This window comes from Haliotis rufescens, unplaced genomic scaffold, assembly GCF_023055435.1.
Source record: "Haliotis rufescens isolate VD_foot unplaced genomic scaffold, xgHalRufe1.0.p SCAF_19, whole genome shotgun sequence".
Classification (NCBI taxonomy): Eukaryota; Metazoa; Mollusca; class Gastropoda; order Lepetellida; family Haliotidae; genus Haliotis; species Haliotis rufescens.
Window position 1 is genome coordinate 6,376,582 of NW_025963879.1, and position 14,834 is coordinate 6,391,415.

Sequence of the window (14,834 nt, forward strand, 5' to 3'; positions counted from 1 at the left end):
GATCGAAACTTGGCAACTCTTATCAGGCACATTCTGAAGTGGTGCCTTTTGATATTTTGGGATTTTTCTAATTTTTATTTTTTAAAATTTTTATGGAATGAAGTTGGACATAGACTCAATTGGGGATGGGGTTCGTTTCTGGGGCAGAATTCGAAAACCATTCAGTGTATTTGATCGAAACTTGGCAACTCTTATCAGGCACATACTGAAGTGGTGCCTTTTGATATTTTGGGATTTTTCTAATTTTTATTTTTTAAAATTTTTATGGAATGACGTTGGACATAGACTCAATTGGGGATTGGGTTCGTTTCCGGGGCAGAATTCGAAAACCATTCAGTGTATTTGATCGAAACTTGGCAAAGCTATCATGCACATACTGAAGTGGTGCCTTTCAAATTTTGGGATTTTTCTAATTTTTATTTTTAATTTTTTTTTAATGGAATCAAGTTGGACATAGACTCAATTGGGGATGAGGTTCATTTCTGGGGCAGAATTCGAAAAACATTCAATGTATTTGATCGAAACTTGGCATTCATATGGATGCGACCATGGTGGATCTTTTGTGGGTAAACAATGTATGCTTCTTAAAGAACATTCAACTGTTGACTCATTACATACAGAAATGCACTAGTGGTTACTTTACAGACATTAGCTTTCAATGTCTTTCAGTAAAAATGTTCACAGTAACTGAGGAACAGCTCTCTGTAGTGTGATGAAATCTGGTACATGTCACCCTCAGAGTGAGGCATATTGTGTTTCAAACTTAAATGAAGCTGGTATGCTCATAACAAGTACTTGTACCTTTACAAATAATCATATTATCATCTCACTAGGACCAAAGGCCCAAGTGAGCACACAGTCGATGAGTTTATACTTTCACTCAGAATAATCTGGAAGTCTGAACATGAAATTTAAGGATATCATCATACATGTATTAGAACTGATGTTTGTTCATTAAACAGCTTAACATCTAAAAAGAATTATAGATGAAATTGAAAAAAATTGTCTTCTCCAAAAGTACATGCCCATAGATTTCAACTTTAAGGGGATATTTACAACTAAAATGACACAGAATATTACTACAGCTATCTGATATGCCCAGGCTAACATTATTTACCAAAAATAAGACATCTCGAAAAATTGCATCCGGATACCTGCCGGATACCTGCCGGATACCTTCAGCAATGTTCAATTTTCCTGGTTAGTTTCCAATATAATTAGGTGTTTCACACTTAATTGAACAAAATGCACCCCCAAATTGTGACATGTATTTGGAAACTCAGGATGAGGTATCCGGTGCCGGATTCTTGGTATCCGGTGCGGATCCTTGGACACCCAGATTGAGGTATCCGGTGAGGTATCCGGTGCCGGATACCCGGATTCCAGGTGGCATACTTTCAGGTGAGGTGTCCATGCCGGATACCACGGATCTGGTATCCGGCAAGGTATCTGCCACCGGATACCCGGACGCGTTTTGGGTAAGTGTCCGGTGGTATCCGGCAGGTATCCGGATACCGGAAACTGCATTTTTTTTGCTGTGATATGAATTACTGCATGATCTTTCATGACGACAAATATCTTTACTTAGATTAAAAGACAATAAATGTTATCGCTGCAGTTGCATGGCTGCTTCAAGATAAGGATGACATTCACATCTCACCAGCTCACAAATATTCTTGCAATTTGTTAATTCCAACAAATATGCTACGAAAGAGGTGTCTGGATTAAAAGGGTTTCAATTCTTGTATTAATTCTATCCTATCACCTCAGAACAAACAGAATTTTGTGATTCACAGTATTTATATGTGAATTGAACCCTTGGTTGGTAAGAATACCATTTTACCTGATGATATGTATTAAATGCTAAACAATAATTATATGAAATGTTGTATTAATATTACACCATGATAACTCATAAAAGCATTTGATGTTGATCTAATTATTATAGGAAAACTTAGTATAAATGTTATATCATGATAACTTCCCTGCCGTCTGAAAACGTTTGGACCCCAAACGTGTAAAATAAAATAATTATGGCTTAGATGGATACAAACACCAATATTTAGTGTCCATACACATAATCATTGTGGAAAAAATAGGTACAAAATATAAAACTATAACTTAATATTGTTCAAGCTGTCAATAACTAAACATTAACAAATCTTTAATAGTATAAGTAATGACAGTTCTGCCGCAACTCCACTGGAGCCAGATATATACCCAATACTGCTACTACAGAGGGAATTTTTTATGCAAAAATGATGATGCGATTCAACGATCGTCATGAGACTAAACTAAATTGTAATGAAAGTATTCTCTATTATTTTTACTCATACGCATACCATTATTTTGAACAAAGGGATATTCAACATTTTCACTAAGTTCTTCGTTCATTTTACTAGGAGACCAGATTATATACACTTTTTGTTAACATTATTATAGACTTATGTAATCATTCGTTTAAATGTGATCAAGCAATCTATTTTTAATCTCCAACCAGTTCTTTGGCACGGAATAATTGATGCGCTTGTTGTCTCCCCTGTTCTATGAACTTTTTTCTCTCGTCTTCGTTAATACCACTGGTCTTACGAGAATTTGGACAAATCTCCTGCTTCATTGCGCCGTAATTGGATAGTTCTGACAACACTAAACGAAACTCATCCTTGGATATCTAACAATCAGCCAGTGCTGTTGAAATATGATCCTCAATGCTGTTCAACTTTGCTTCGGCAAGTATCCGAAATTACCGTATTTTCTTGAGTATAGTGCGCACCCATGTATAATGCGCACCCCCCTCTAGCGGGTTCAATATTTTGGAAAAAAAGAAATTTGAATATTATGCGCAGAAATTTTTACACCGTACCCTTTCAGCGAAGTCCGGCAAACGAACGGGTGCTGAGAAACTTCGTCAGTACAAATTCGAAATTTGAGATAAAAAATCACCAGACATGTTTATTTACCGTTTAAATAGTATTTATTGTTCTGCAAGGCATTGTTTTATATTTAGGGATTAAGATTACCTTGCGTATTTTCTCGTAAACTAAGCTGGAAACAGCAATCAGCTGTACACACGTTTTCTTGGAATCGACCGGTGATTCGGTCAAGACACACCCAATGATATAACTTTATAAGATTTTTAATGCAAGGATCGGCAACAATTGTATCTGAAACTATTTTATTTATCAGGAATAATATATTCCATTATTTTCTTAATTATATGCAACCTTTAATAAACATATTTAAAATAATAATAACCCTAAGCGAAGCAGCTGATCGCTATTCCCGGGTATTATTTTTTACATGGAACCAGTCTGACCAGTCACCGTCAAGGCTCACGCGCACATGATCACGTGATCGCGAGAATTTCATGTTGACAGAATCGTCAAACAAAAACAAATATGACTTTTAACGAGTCAAAGTATGTCATTTATGATATATGTATCCATTCTCTGTCAACTAAAGTTTGTTTCAAGGCGTCAATAGCGGTATTCTGACTGTGGTTGCTGTTAATAACGGTGAGTTGTGCGATCTTCCGATCGCTTCACACACGATTTCGCCGAAATTAATAAAAACAATATTATCAGATTATAAGGAATTTTGAATAAAATCAATGAAATAAGTTACAAACATAAGTCCAGATATACAAAGAACCCTTTTTTATAGCCAGACAGTGTAATTACATGATTATTTTGCGTACTTCAGTATGGATTTGTTGACATGGTATTCCCGGTGTTTCGTGCTCACGGTAATGTCTTTTCATGGGGGAAAAAAACATCCAAACTCATAATTCGTGTATAATGCGCACCCCCTTCTACACAGCTGTGTTTTTTCGAAAAAAAGTGCGTACTATACTCAAGAAAATACGGTATAATGTTTTAATGCTTTCTTTTGCAACTTACAAGAAATAAATTTTATCACTATTCCTGCCAGTCCTGAGACTCCGGCTGCTACTTACATACCAAGTATGATAGGCGCAGCAATTATAGTTGATAATAAAACCAACACCGGCTACACCGAGTCCCATGCAAGCTTTTACAAGCGCAGTGTCAACTCCATCGAGAGCATTCACAGCTCTGCGATACTTTTTATACAATTGAAGTCTCAACTCTCTCTCCTTCTCTATTCGATGTTTTATGTCGCTTATTTGATGTAATCGAAATCCATCAACAGTATCCATCTTTTCAGATGCTTCATCGAGCGCCGGATATAAACCGATAATGTATATTATTATATCATATAATAGTCTATAATTGATCTTGTTTAAATGTTTTGAGAGTATACATCAACCTTATTAAATGTATATTATGTGGCATAAATATCTTAGTAAGCGAAATGCTGTCACCTTTATTAACTTGGACAACCTCAAGGGTTGCAACGGGTGATACTCCCATATAAATAATACTGCAACGTTGACGCTCCTGTTTCTTAAGCCATTTAATTGATAGACCTGGTAATATCTCGAAGGCATCTTCTGGTGCATCTCCAAACAAGACTTCAATAATAATTGTAGAAAAACCAGGTATAGCATTCAAGTTCTGTTTTATATCATTGAATTCAGTAACCAAATTTAAACTTACATTTTTTAATGCTGGACGACTCAATAACATATGACCTGGGTTTTCCGGTAGGGGAGTGACTAACACACTCTTTCGTTTTGTGGGGATAAAAGCCCTGAGTACGATCCCACTATTTATTATCTTAGTTAAATTATGTCCCTTACCCGTCATCACATATGGTGGAGTAATGACGATATTCAATAGCCACTCGATTTTTGCTTCGACCATAGTCCATTTATTATCATTGTTGCGAGAAAGATTGTATAAAGTGTTTTTATTGAGTCTACTAACGCCGACATCACTTAAATCTCCTAGATTACCTGTGAATACAACTTCTTTCCGCTTGTATACATTATCTTGTAAGTTTAAAGCGTATAACTTGCCATCGGTACCGGGTTTAACGAATCTTTCTGTGTCTCCAAGATCGGAAAGCGCAATTGTATTACATTGTCTGAGTGTTCCAGGGCCTGATGAATCAACCATTATTTATAATATGGAGCGTTACACACAAGTATCCTGTATGTACAGGTTGATGTTTTACATCTAATACAGAAATTTTGAGGCCTGAAATAATACCTCGCTTTAACTTTTTATATTGTAATGATGAGAAAGATTCTGTTCTACCGCTATTATATTTTTCATCTTTGACTGGAATAACTCTAAGCAGAGTTGAAGGACTTTCGAGTTGAATATTATCCATTGTACTGATCTGATCAAGATGGATGCACAACTCTTCATTGGGAACTAAATCGGGTAATTTAACTCCATGCAATGTTTCGTCGGGTAATATATATTCTCTCGGTAATCCAAGTGTATTTATTCCTAAGTTCCTGTGAAGATATATATCCTTTTCTCCAGCGCTTAAAATCAGCATCCAATTCGACTCATTTTGTGTGAGACTAGCTCCCAAAGGCTTAAAAATTTCATCATTGAGTGAGCATACGCTGTAATACCCATCAGATATAGCGTGCCTGTCGCCACCTAGTATTGATATATTATTTTTTCTCGCAGCACTTATATTGGTCCACTGCGGGTAATACGTTACATCGCAGAGAGCGACTTCAAGTTGACCCCCTGAGTTATCGATAGTATGAAGCAGTTGAATAGACTGGCCATTTGTTATTCCTGTGAGTGTAACATACATATTAAATATACAAAGATACTATATCATAACTTAAATATGAAATCAACTTTTTTAGTAAGTACCTCAGGTGCTAAGTGTTTTGTTCATTTCCCTGATATCTTTGAAAAATACAGGGTCACGGAAACTAGCGATAATAATCTTTTACCTAAAGAACCGCACTGTGCTATCATCTGCGGGCAAACGGGTTGCGGAAAAACAGCTTTTATTCTAGATATTTTACAAAATCATTATCGGAATGTTTTCGACCATATTATTATTCTGTGCCCGACTATAAACATTAATAAAACATACCTATCGAGAGATTGGGTAATGAATGATCCCGGGGTGTACGAACTTGATCCGGGCGATCGTTTACAAGACTGTTTACAAGTATGTCACGAAAAAATACAAAGGAGTATCAACCCTTTTCATAATAGACGACTGCAGTGCGAGTAAAGAACTTACCAAAAAGAAAGATATGCTTTCATATTTAGCTTTTGGGTACTTACTCAAAAATACAACTCTGTCCTGAAAGATCTCAGAGAGCAGACCAAATGGGTAGCCCTGTTTCATTGCAAAGATCGAGATTCATTTGAGGAATGTCTACGCAAAAATGATGTTATTTCTACCAAACTCGAGCGAGATAAAGTCAGAAAACTTTTAGCGGAAACGAAGCACTGTAAACTTGATCAACCGATCAACCAGCTGCTTATGCAATTGCTTAGCAAAAATATAGCAAAAATATAGCAAAATTTAGCAAAATATAGCAAAAATACGATAAATTGAACATTAGCAGTTATTATGTCATAATGTGGTTTGAAATCCTCATTCTTTTCAACAGTTTATTATTTCAGGCTGTATTGGATACGTCATATTTCATTATGTTCCTTAGGTATTTCATTATGGAATGAGATGAACTTATCGAACAACTGCTCCAAGATGAGCCAGAACCTATGGTAGATAAATCTTTAGATAAACATAGAGAAAGACTCGCGACTTTGGTAGCCGGTGGAAAATGTTTCCAATATTTGGGGGAAATTATACCACTGAAAAAATTGATAACATGACCGACGAGGAAATTAAAAAACTATACGAGAGTTACGAGTCTAGACTGGGAGCTTCCATGACTAAAACAATAGGTTCGGCTATGTTACAACTTTACACAGTTGTAGCTAGTATGTTTCTTCCTATCCCGGCAGAAAATCGCATGTATTTAGGCAAATCTCTAGAGAAAGACCCATTCATCGAACCTGCTATAAGCGCAGTAAGCTGTGAGTTTTATCATAGATACGGAATGTTCTTAGCGCCACTTACTACCGCTTTAATAACGGCTAGGTATTGTCAATTTAAACATACATGCCCACTTACTAATAATGGAGATGGAAATACAAGAAGTGACACCACAAGTGAACGACGAATCACAATCCCCAATTGCACCACAAACACAAGCGATTGTGGAAACACCACAAGTGATTGCACCACAAGTCAGAGTGACTAAGAATCCTCGAAAAGTCGCAGCTGGTAGGAAGGGTGCGTTAGTGAGGAAGGCAAAGGCCTACAATTCAAACAGTGAACATAGCCTGATGAAAAACTTGGGTTCCCTATGTACTAGGGGTTGTTGCTATAGCAGCGGAATGGTTTTATAAGACCGGGGAAGAGAAAACACCACAAGTTCAAAAATTAGATGAGGTTCAATAAGAGTTAAGCCCTCATGTAATGTTATAAAGCAATGACTGCTCCAGTTACAGACGGTAAAATCTCTAGAGAAAGACCCATTCATCGAACACGCTATAAGCGCAGTAAGCTGTATGTTTTATCATAGACAGTGTTTGCGTTTACGGCGTCCCATATACAAAAATACGCACTGAAAAAAAATAGGACGCAAAAAAACCAACCTTCACGCGTCCCCTTACGCGTTTTTTATTTTGAAAAAAGTTCACTTCACGCATAACTTATTGTTGTTTTGTTTCGTGTTTCTCTCGCTCCCAAAACCCATGTGATAATGTGTATCCAATATTCGCTGGGTTCCGGTGGCATTGCCGAAACTTTGTCAAAAGAAAAATAGGTTTCAAGAAAGTTTGCTTGAAGAGCCAATATACTCTTTCAACACCGTAGGCCGGTAGACCAGCCATGTTGTAGTCACGTCAAAATAAAGGGTAGATCTATATAATTTTATGAACCTACCTGTCATATCATTCATTTATTAAATCAATCACATTTCACAATGTCTGAAATACGTATTCCATTTCAATTTATCATTTTTTATTGAAAGATTAAATGATTCACTATTTCCCGCGATGTTATTGAAAATATAATTCCCGGACACACACTTCGACAACGGTCCACATCGAACATGTCAAAGAGCAAAACAAAGACGTTTCAAGCAAATCTTTAAATCTAGTATACAAAGTAATAAATAACATCAACAAAAATATATGTATAAGTTGTCAAAATTACAGCTAAGTTATTATTTCAATCTTTTCGTGCGATCGCGTATAATGTAAATCAAATGATATCTCGGCTTTCGGCGCCTCGATTTCTCGGCTCGGATACGATGTTTCCAATATGCCTGAAAAACCTTTGTTACAGCTCCTAACCTAGAATGATACATCCACGAAGTTCCATGTTTTTAATATAGATCGCGAGTTTCCTGCTTGAAACGTTCAGAATAACAAAAAACTTTCGTCAAAATCTTTGATTACACACGTGCCATTGCTGTAATTTGATTGACAGCCTTAGATCACGTACTCTAGTTTGACCAATCACCACCCTCGTAGCGGATATTGTCAAGAAAGCACGTGACAAACTTACAGCGACGAAAAGACTTGGTGAGGTTAGTGTAGATGAAAAAATAAACTTTCTAATACGAAGCTTCGAAAACGGACGTATTTCTTCATTTACTGACAGCCGCAGGTATCGAGAAATTGGTGATGACAGATACTATTTACAATCATTTATAAAATACTTTTCCGATCAGGTAAACAATGAAAATAAAAAAGAAATAGGTAAGTGGATTTTATGTTTGTTTATATTTGACAAAAATCGTCAAATTTACCCTTCCTTGGTCCTCAATTTGGACGTTTGAATATGTTAGCTTACATTTGTTTTTATTTACAACTTACTTAAGTTGTAAATGGTTTATTTAAATAATGTGATAAACATAAATATGTATAAACAGTAGGATTAGACCTTTCTAATGGTGTATAACATGTAGTTGCAAAGATGTTTTACTAGACTAACATTTAGTCTATGAAATCTTATATTACACAATACCCTTCTCGACTCTAAATATAAATATATAATTTCCCCTATGCTGATTTCCTAGCTAGAGCTGGCTTGACTTGCTTTTGTATACGTTTCTAGATTGGTGTTGTTTTCACAAAATATATATATTCCACAGTCATGGTGCAGGACTAATGTTTTACAAGCAGATATTTTCCTTGATAAATGTTGGCTTCATCTATCACACAAGAGTCTCTTGGAACTTGGTGTCACAGCAGATAAAGCTCCTGGTTGACTGGTGTTGAAAGAGTCAAGTGGCTAATCTATGAAGATTTCAAAGATGTTTTGTGTACACACATAAAAACTGAGACTTAAAGATTTTAACCACACACTTATTTATGCTCAGAATGGCCTAAAGTTCACCATTTCAGGTCCACATTTAACAAAAAACCCGAGAGCTTCACAGGGGGACCCCGTTATTTTGAAACACAACACAAACACTGATAGATACGGAATGTTCTTAGCGCCACTTACCACCGCTTTAATAACGGTTAGGTATTATCAATTTAAACATACATGCCCACTTACTAATAATGGAGATGGAAATACAACAAGTGACACCGCAAGTGAATGACGAATCAGTATTGGGTATAAATCTGGCTCCAGTGGAGTTGTGGCAGAACTGTCAATACTTATACTACTTCTTTCATCAATATGCAATCATGGGGGTCTTCATATTTATGGAATAAATTTTAAAATGCTCCATGAAATTGTTCTAAAATCATGCTAGAATCGATAAATGTATTATAAAAGGAAAACTTCTTTAACTATCCCACATTTAATTAGAAACTAACACTGAAAATATGCATGTAGTATTTTATTGATATATACATCACGCACTTGCATTTATCCTATCATATTTGGCATTGCATGAATGCTATTTTGAAACAGGCTTTGTCATGCCTATTTTCGCGCACCTGTTGTGGAGGGTGATCATTGCTGATTGACGATATCTATAGACGTATTGCCTTGCACACAATTATTGTAGTGAAAACAAAATTATCAGCATGTACATCGCAGATACATGAATCATATCCATTTATATTCATTATAACATTAAAAAATATGCCAGTTATATTGTGAAAATCACTTTATTTCATATTAGTGGTGATTACTGGTAATATGTGGTGATTTGTGTATATTCTGTATGTGACAGACGATATATTTCAAAATTGACTGTCATTGTTTTCTAGCCAAAGATAATAATCAGACTACCCGTCTGTGACATCCCATCCGGTGACCCTTGCACTTACTGAAATATTGCTGTCAGAATTCACAATCTTTAATTTTGCTTTTTTCTTGTCATATCAAATGGAAAATGACAAATGAAACATTCTTCGATTGAGAAGATCCTCAACTTTCCCCAAGGCATATATATGAAGGCAATGTAAACATTGTTGATATTAAAATAGCAATAAGTTATACCGAGTTTGGGCTAAGCGCACCATGTTTGATTTTCGATCGTCTGCTAGCATCAAGACACAGGCTTTGTATTTTCTCATATCGTAAATATTCCATCAAAACATTTGAAATTGGGATTGGTAAATATTTATGACTAATTAGTTGTTTCCTGCAAATTTTATGATATGACATGTTAGATTAACCTGAATGTTCATATTTCATCTGACATGATAACCTCGAAAATCTAGTTTTTTTTCTGTTTAACGTTTTGATAATAAATTTACTGAAATGATTCATAATTTACCATCGCGATGTTATTCATCAATAAAAAACATCTAATTGATACTCAGTTAAAATTAAGATATCAAAGATAAGATTATTGAAATCAAATGTAACGATTTAAAAACATTCCTAACATGAAATGTAAACCACCTTCAATAACGTAAATTTTGTGTTCGCTTTGGTGTTCACCTTGGTATGATTGAAAACATCAGACAATTTTTACATAGTAATATGTAGTTTTCTATCAGGAATAAATGTGCAAAAAATTTCTTTAATTGGCCCTTGTTTATAATGAAGCACCGACTGTTTGAAATCGTCCACCCTCTTCACAGTGCCTTATGCTAAAACAATTCAGCAGGCTGAAGGTTCATCAATTTGATCTCCTGAAGCCAAGAGATGCAATAGCGAGGGCCAAACTAACTGTATTTCTGGAAGATGGTCAGCAACTCGAATGTATCTAAACAGAGCAGCCCAAGAAATTTCATCAATTTCTAAAAATCTAAATTCAATTCACATGAATACCAAAAAAGAAATCTTATTGATACTAAAAGTCTCAATAGATATATGTACCCAACTCTCACATATGAGTCCAAAATAGGGGCAGGTCTGCCGAAATTGCTAAACTGCTAAGTGACATTAGTCAGAAGGCAAGCCCATGTGACAGTGTGTGGCAAGCCGTGCCGCTACGGTCTAATCCATTTCTAAATTTCAAGACTTTAAGTAGTTTATGTACCTGAAAAAATAACAACCTGCAAGTTAAAAAGGTATCCATAAAATATTTCGGCACACAATCACCCGTTACAGCCATTGTTAACTGGAGGCCTGCAGTCACATATTTATCTCTTTTTTTTCATTTGATGATAATTTATTGTTCGTTGATGACAAGAAAACACTCCTGTTTCTTAATTCTAAAAATATGCGACTTTAGAGTCAATTAATTTCAAACAAAAACAATCTGGATCGTTTCATCCTCATTTGGATGAAGCAGACATAATCATGGCAATGGTGTTAAACTTCACATCCTTCGTGATCCCATAAAACTATTACAATCCTTTTGTTACATCCAGCTTGATTTTCTAGAATTATATACACAAATAATTTATTTTGGTAAAATTAATCTCCTATTTGTTTGCAAATGATTATCTATTCATATTATCCATTCATCATCATGCTGTTGTCGCGTTAAAAAGAAGATGCATAAAAATTCAATTAAATTCGAGATATTGGTGATGTTAATATATAAATATCTTCTGACTCATGAAAAAATTATTCTATTTTAGTCATTCAGTGTTTTCGTACTTGAATGTTGTAAGACCAGTCCACTGGGGGATAAAGGGAACAGGCAGGGGTTTAGCTGCCCACTGGACCATAAACTTTGTTGTTTTAGGCTGTATTGATATTTGCATGTAGTTCTTTAGGAGGTTACTGCTGCCACATATTCCACCCATTGTATTGCCTTTTGTGATTGGAAACCTAAAACTGTTTCAATAAAATTTATTTATGATTCATTGATCTTGTGGTCATTTACTGATTTCACAATTTCATTCTTTACGAATTGATTTATGGGTTAATTAACCTTTGTGTTTCAATTTGGAAATCAACTCATAAGAATATCAAAGTGCTACATTGAGGATTATTTTCATTTAAAGTTCAACTGACTGAAAGTCAAGTGAGCGTATATAGTATGTGTTGTCGTCTGTCGATAACTTCTGCATTTTTCAATACCTCCTCTGAAAGAACAAGATGTATCAAGCCAAAACTTTGCATGAATGATGCCAGCAGCTTCACCTGTGCTCTCTCTTCTTTTGTCATCTTTTTCTTCTTCCCCTTTTTCTTTTGGGCCTTAGAAGTCTGTGTAGTGTCTGAGATGAGTGTACTTGGTTCTCTGTCTGCATCCTCAATGCCATCCTGGTCATGCCCAACAGTCTTAGATGATGTGGACTTCTTTCTGAAAATGGGAGAGAAAAAAGCCTATACTTCCTGCTTCTTTCAAAATGATGAAGATGAATATTGTGTGATTATTACAAAGAACAATCTTAAGTCAACAAGTAACTGCAATTTATTGCACAACTTACCTTTGTTCATTTATCATGCATTAAAAGAGAAACTATTGTACTATGGGTCTATGGCCTTTAGTTCAGAAATAAACAAACTGTGACATTTTCAAAATAAGTTTCCAATTCCATTTGTGTGGTGAGAGCATGTTGCAGCCTTCATGACATGGTTACATCCCTATCATCACTTTGTCAGACTTCACCCCTGTCCTCTGTCTCCCTTGTTAATCTCTGTATATCTAATCTTAGCCATATTAAACCATGCATGCCCAGTAGGTGATTGCTTGCTTGATAAAGGTACCAGCAGACAAAAAGACAGACACAATTTATTCCAGTCTCACCTCAGATATAATACAAATCAAACACAATAAAATATGATTTGATATAAAAGCTGAGCCAGTCCACATGGAGTTAAGAGAGACTTTTAAAACGATCAATGATAAGAAAACATGCAAGATAAAATACAATAAAATATATACTCACACGCAAAAGAAACGCAAGTGGTTTTAAGCAAATAGGTAACAAACACAGAACCATAAATTGATACGAGTTTTAGCATGTAGTGAGGCCTGATGGTGTTATCAATATTTTTGGTTGCATTTTGGAAGCCCCGAGTAAAAATGCAACATAAATAACGAATCGCCAAAACGCACCATTTCAATGAATATGTGGGTATCATGCACCCATTTCTCGCGAAATCGAAAATGCACGAACTGTCACGAACTGTAGTGGATATAAAACTGTGGCCGATTCTTGGACCTACCACTCATTGGTCAACAATGCCATGCCTAACTCAAATTCAGAGAAACCAGGCTATCGGATGTTTGTAAGCTGGGGAGTCTGTCCAAGATGTTGCCCGTCATTTCAACGTTAACATAACCACAATTTACCGTCTCCTGCATCGATACAATGCAACACAGACCACAGATGACCTTCCTCGGAGCGGTCATCCTAGGGTCACCACACCTCGACAAGATCGGCAGATTACCCGTCAACACCAGCGACATCCGTTCCTAACTGCAAGTGAAAGTGCTCGACAGACCATAGGAACACATAATCGTCCCATAGCCGGGACACTGTGATCCGACGTCGCCGTTTCAACAACCTCAGATGTGGCTGACCAGCACGTCGTCCTGTTCACTAACCACGGCATCGACAAGCATGACTTCAGTGGGCACAGGGTCATAAAAATTGGCGTCATCGTGAGTTGAGGCGTGTCATCTTCTCTGATGAAAGTCGCTTTTGTGTCTCCAATGCAGACAGAAGAGTCAGAATTTGGTGGTGTCGAGGTGATCGTTTTGCTGACAGAAACGTTGTGGAAAGGGATCCATGGGGTGGACCTAGCGTCATGATATGGGCAGGGATTGGACTTAATGCGAGACTTGGACACATGTGCTTTCTGAATGTTGGTCTAGGTCAGGGACACGGTGTCACTGCTCAGCGGTATATCGACCAAGTGATCAGACCCAACGTTGTTCCATTTTTTGCACATCAACAACACATTTTCCAGCAGGACAACACTCGTCCCCATGTTGCCAGAGCTACCATGGCCTTTCTGCAACAACACAACATCCGTGTTCTACTGAGGCCAGCCCTCAGCCCTGATCTGAACCCCATCTGACACTTGTGGGATGAGGTTCAAAGGGGTCTGCACAATGTGCGCCCAGTCCCTACAACTGTCGATGAACTACGCACAGCTGCTCTGGATGTGTGCAGGAGGATCCCTAGAGCCTTCACAAATCGTCTGATCCACTCAATGTACAGGAGATGTGTGGCAGTGATCAATGCTAATGGTGGTCACACCAGGTATTGACTGACATTTTGGGTATTGACCCGAAACTGTGTAAGCCCTTAACATTTTAAAAAAACAGTTATGTCATCTGCCTTTTAATCCATTAAACTGTCTTCAGTCACATTTTTGTCAATCTTGCCCTATTAGTATTTCTTGTCTTTACTGTTGAAAATAAATAACATGTATACTGCATACTCGACAAATTTCATATAATGTAGGGCATGACAAAATGAAACACTTTCTCTTCATCTGTAGCATACCTAAAAGCATCCAAGCATTCCACACTGTTCTTAAACAGATATTCCCTCAAGTTGTTATATCAAGGACAGTTTATACAGGGTTGT

The 14,834-nt window shown here is 36.5% G+C and overlaps 1 protein-coding gene across 1 annotated transcript in view; it reads right to left on the reverse strand.

Moving 5' to 3' along the window:
• The window catches only part of LOC124148413, a 204,024-nt gene that overhangs the window by 151,463 nt on the left and 37,727 nt on the right, over positions 1-14,834 (reverse strand). Inside the window, exon 2 of the mRNA XM_046519494.2 lies at positions 12,433-12,592. Within this exon, the coding sequence (XP_046375450.1) occupies positions 12,433-12,592 (160 nt within the window). The remainder of the gene's footprint in view (positions 1-12,432; positions 12,593-14,834) is intronic.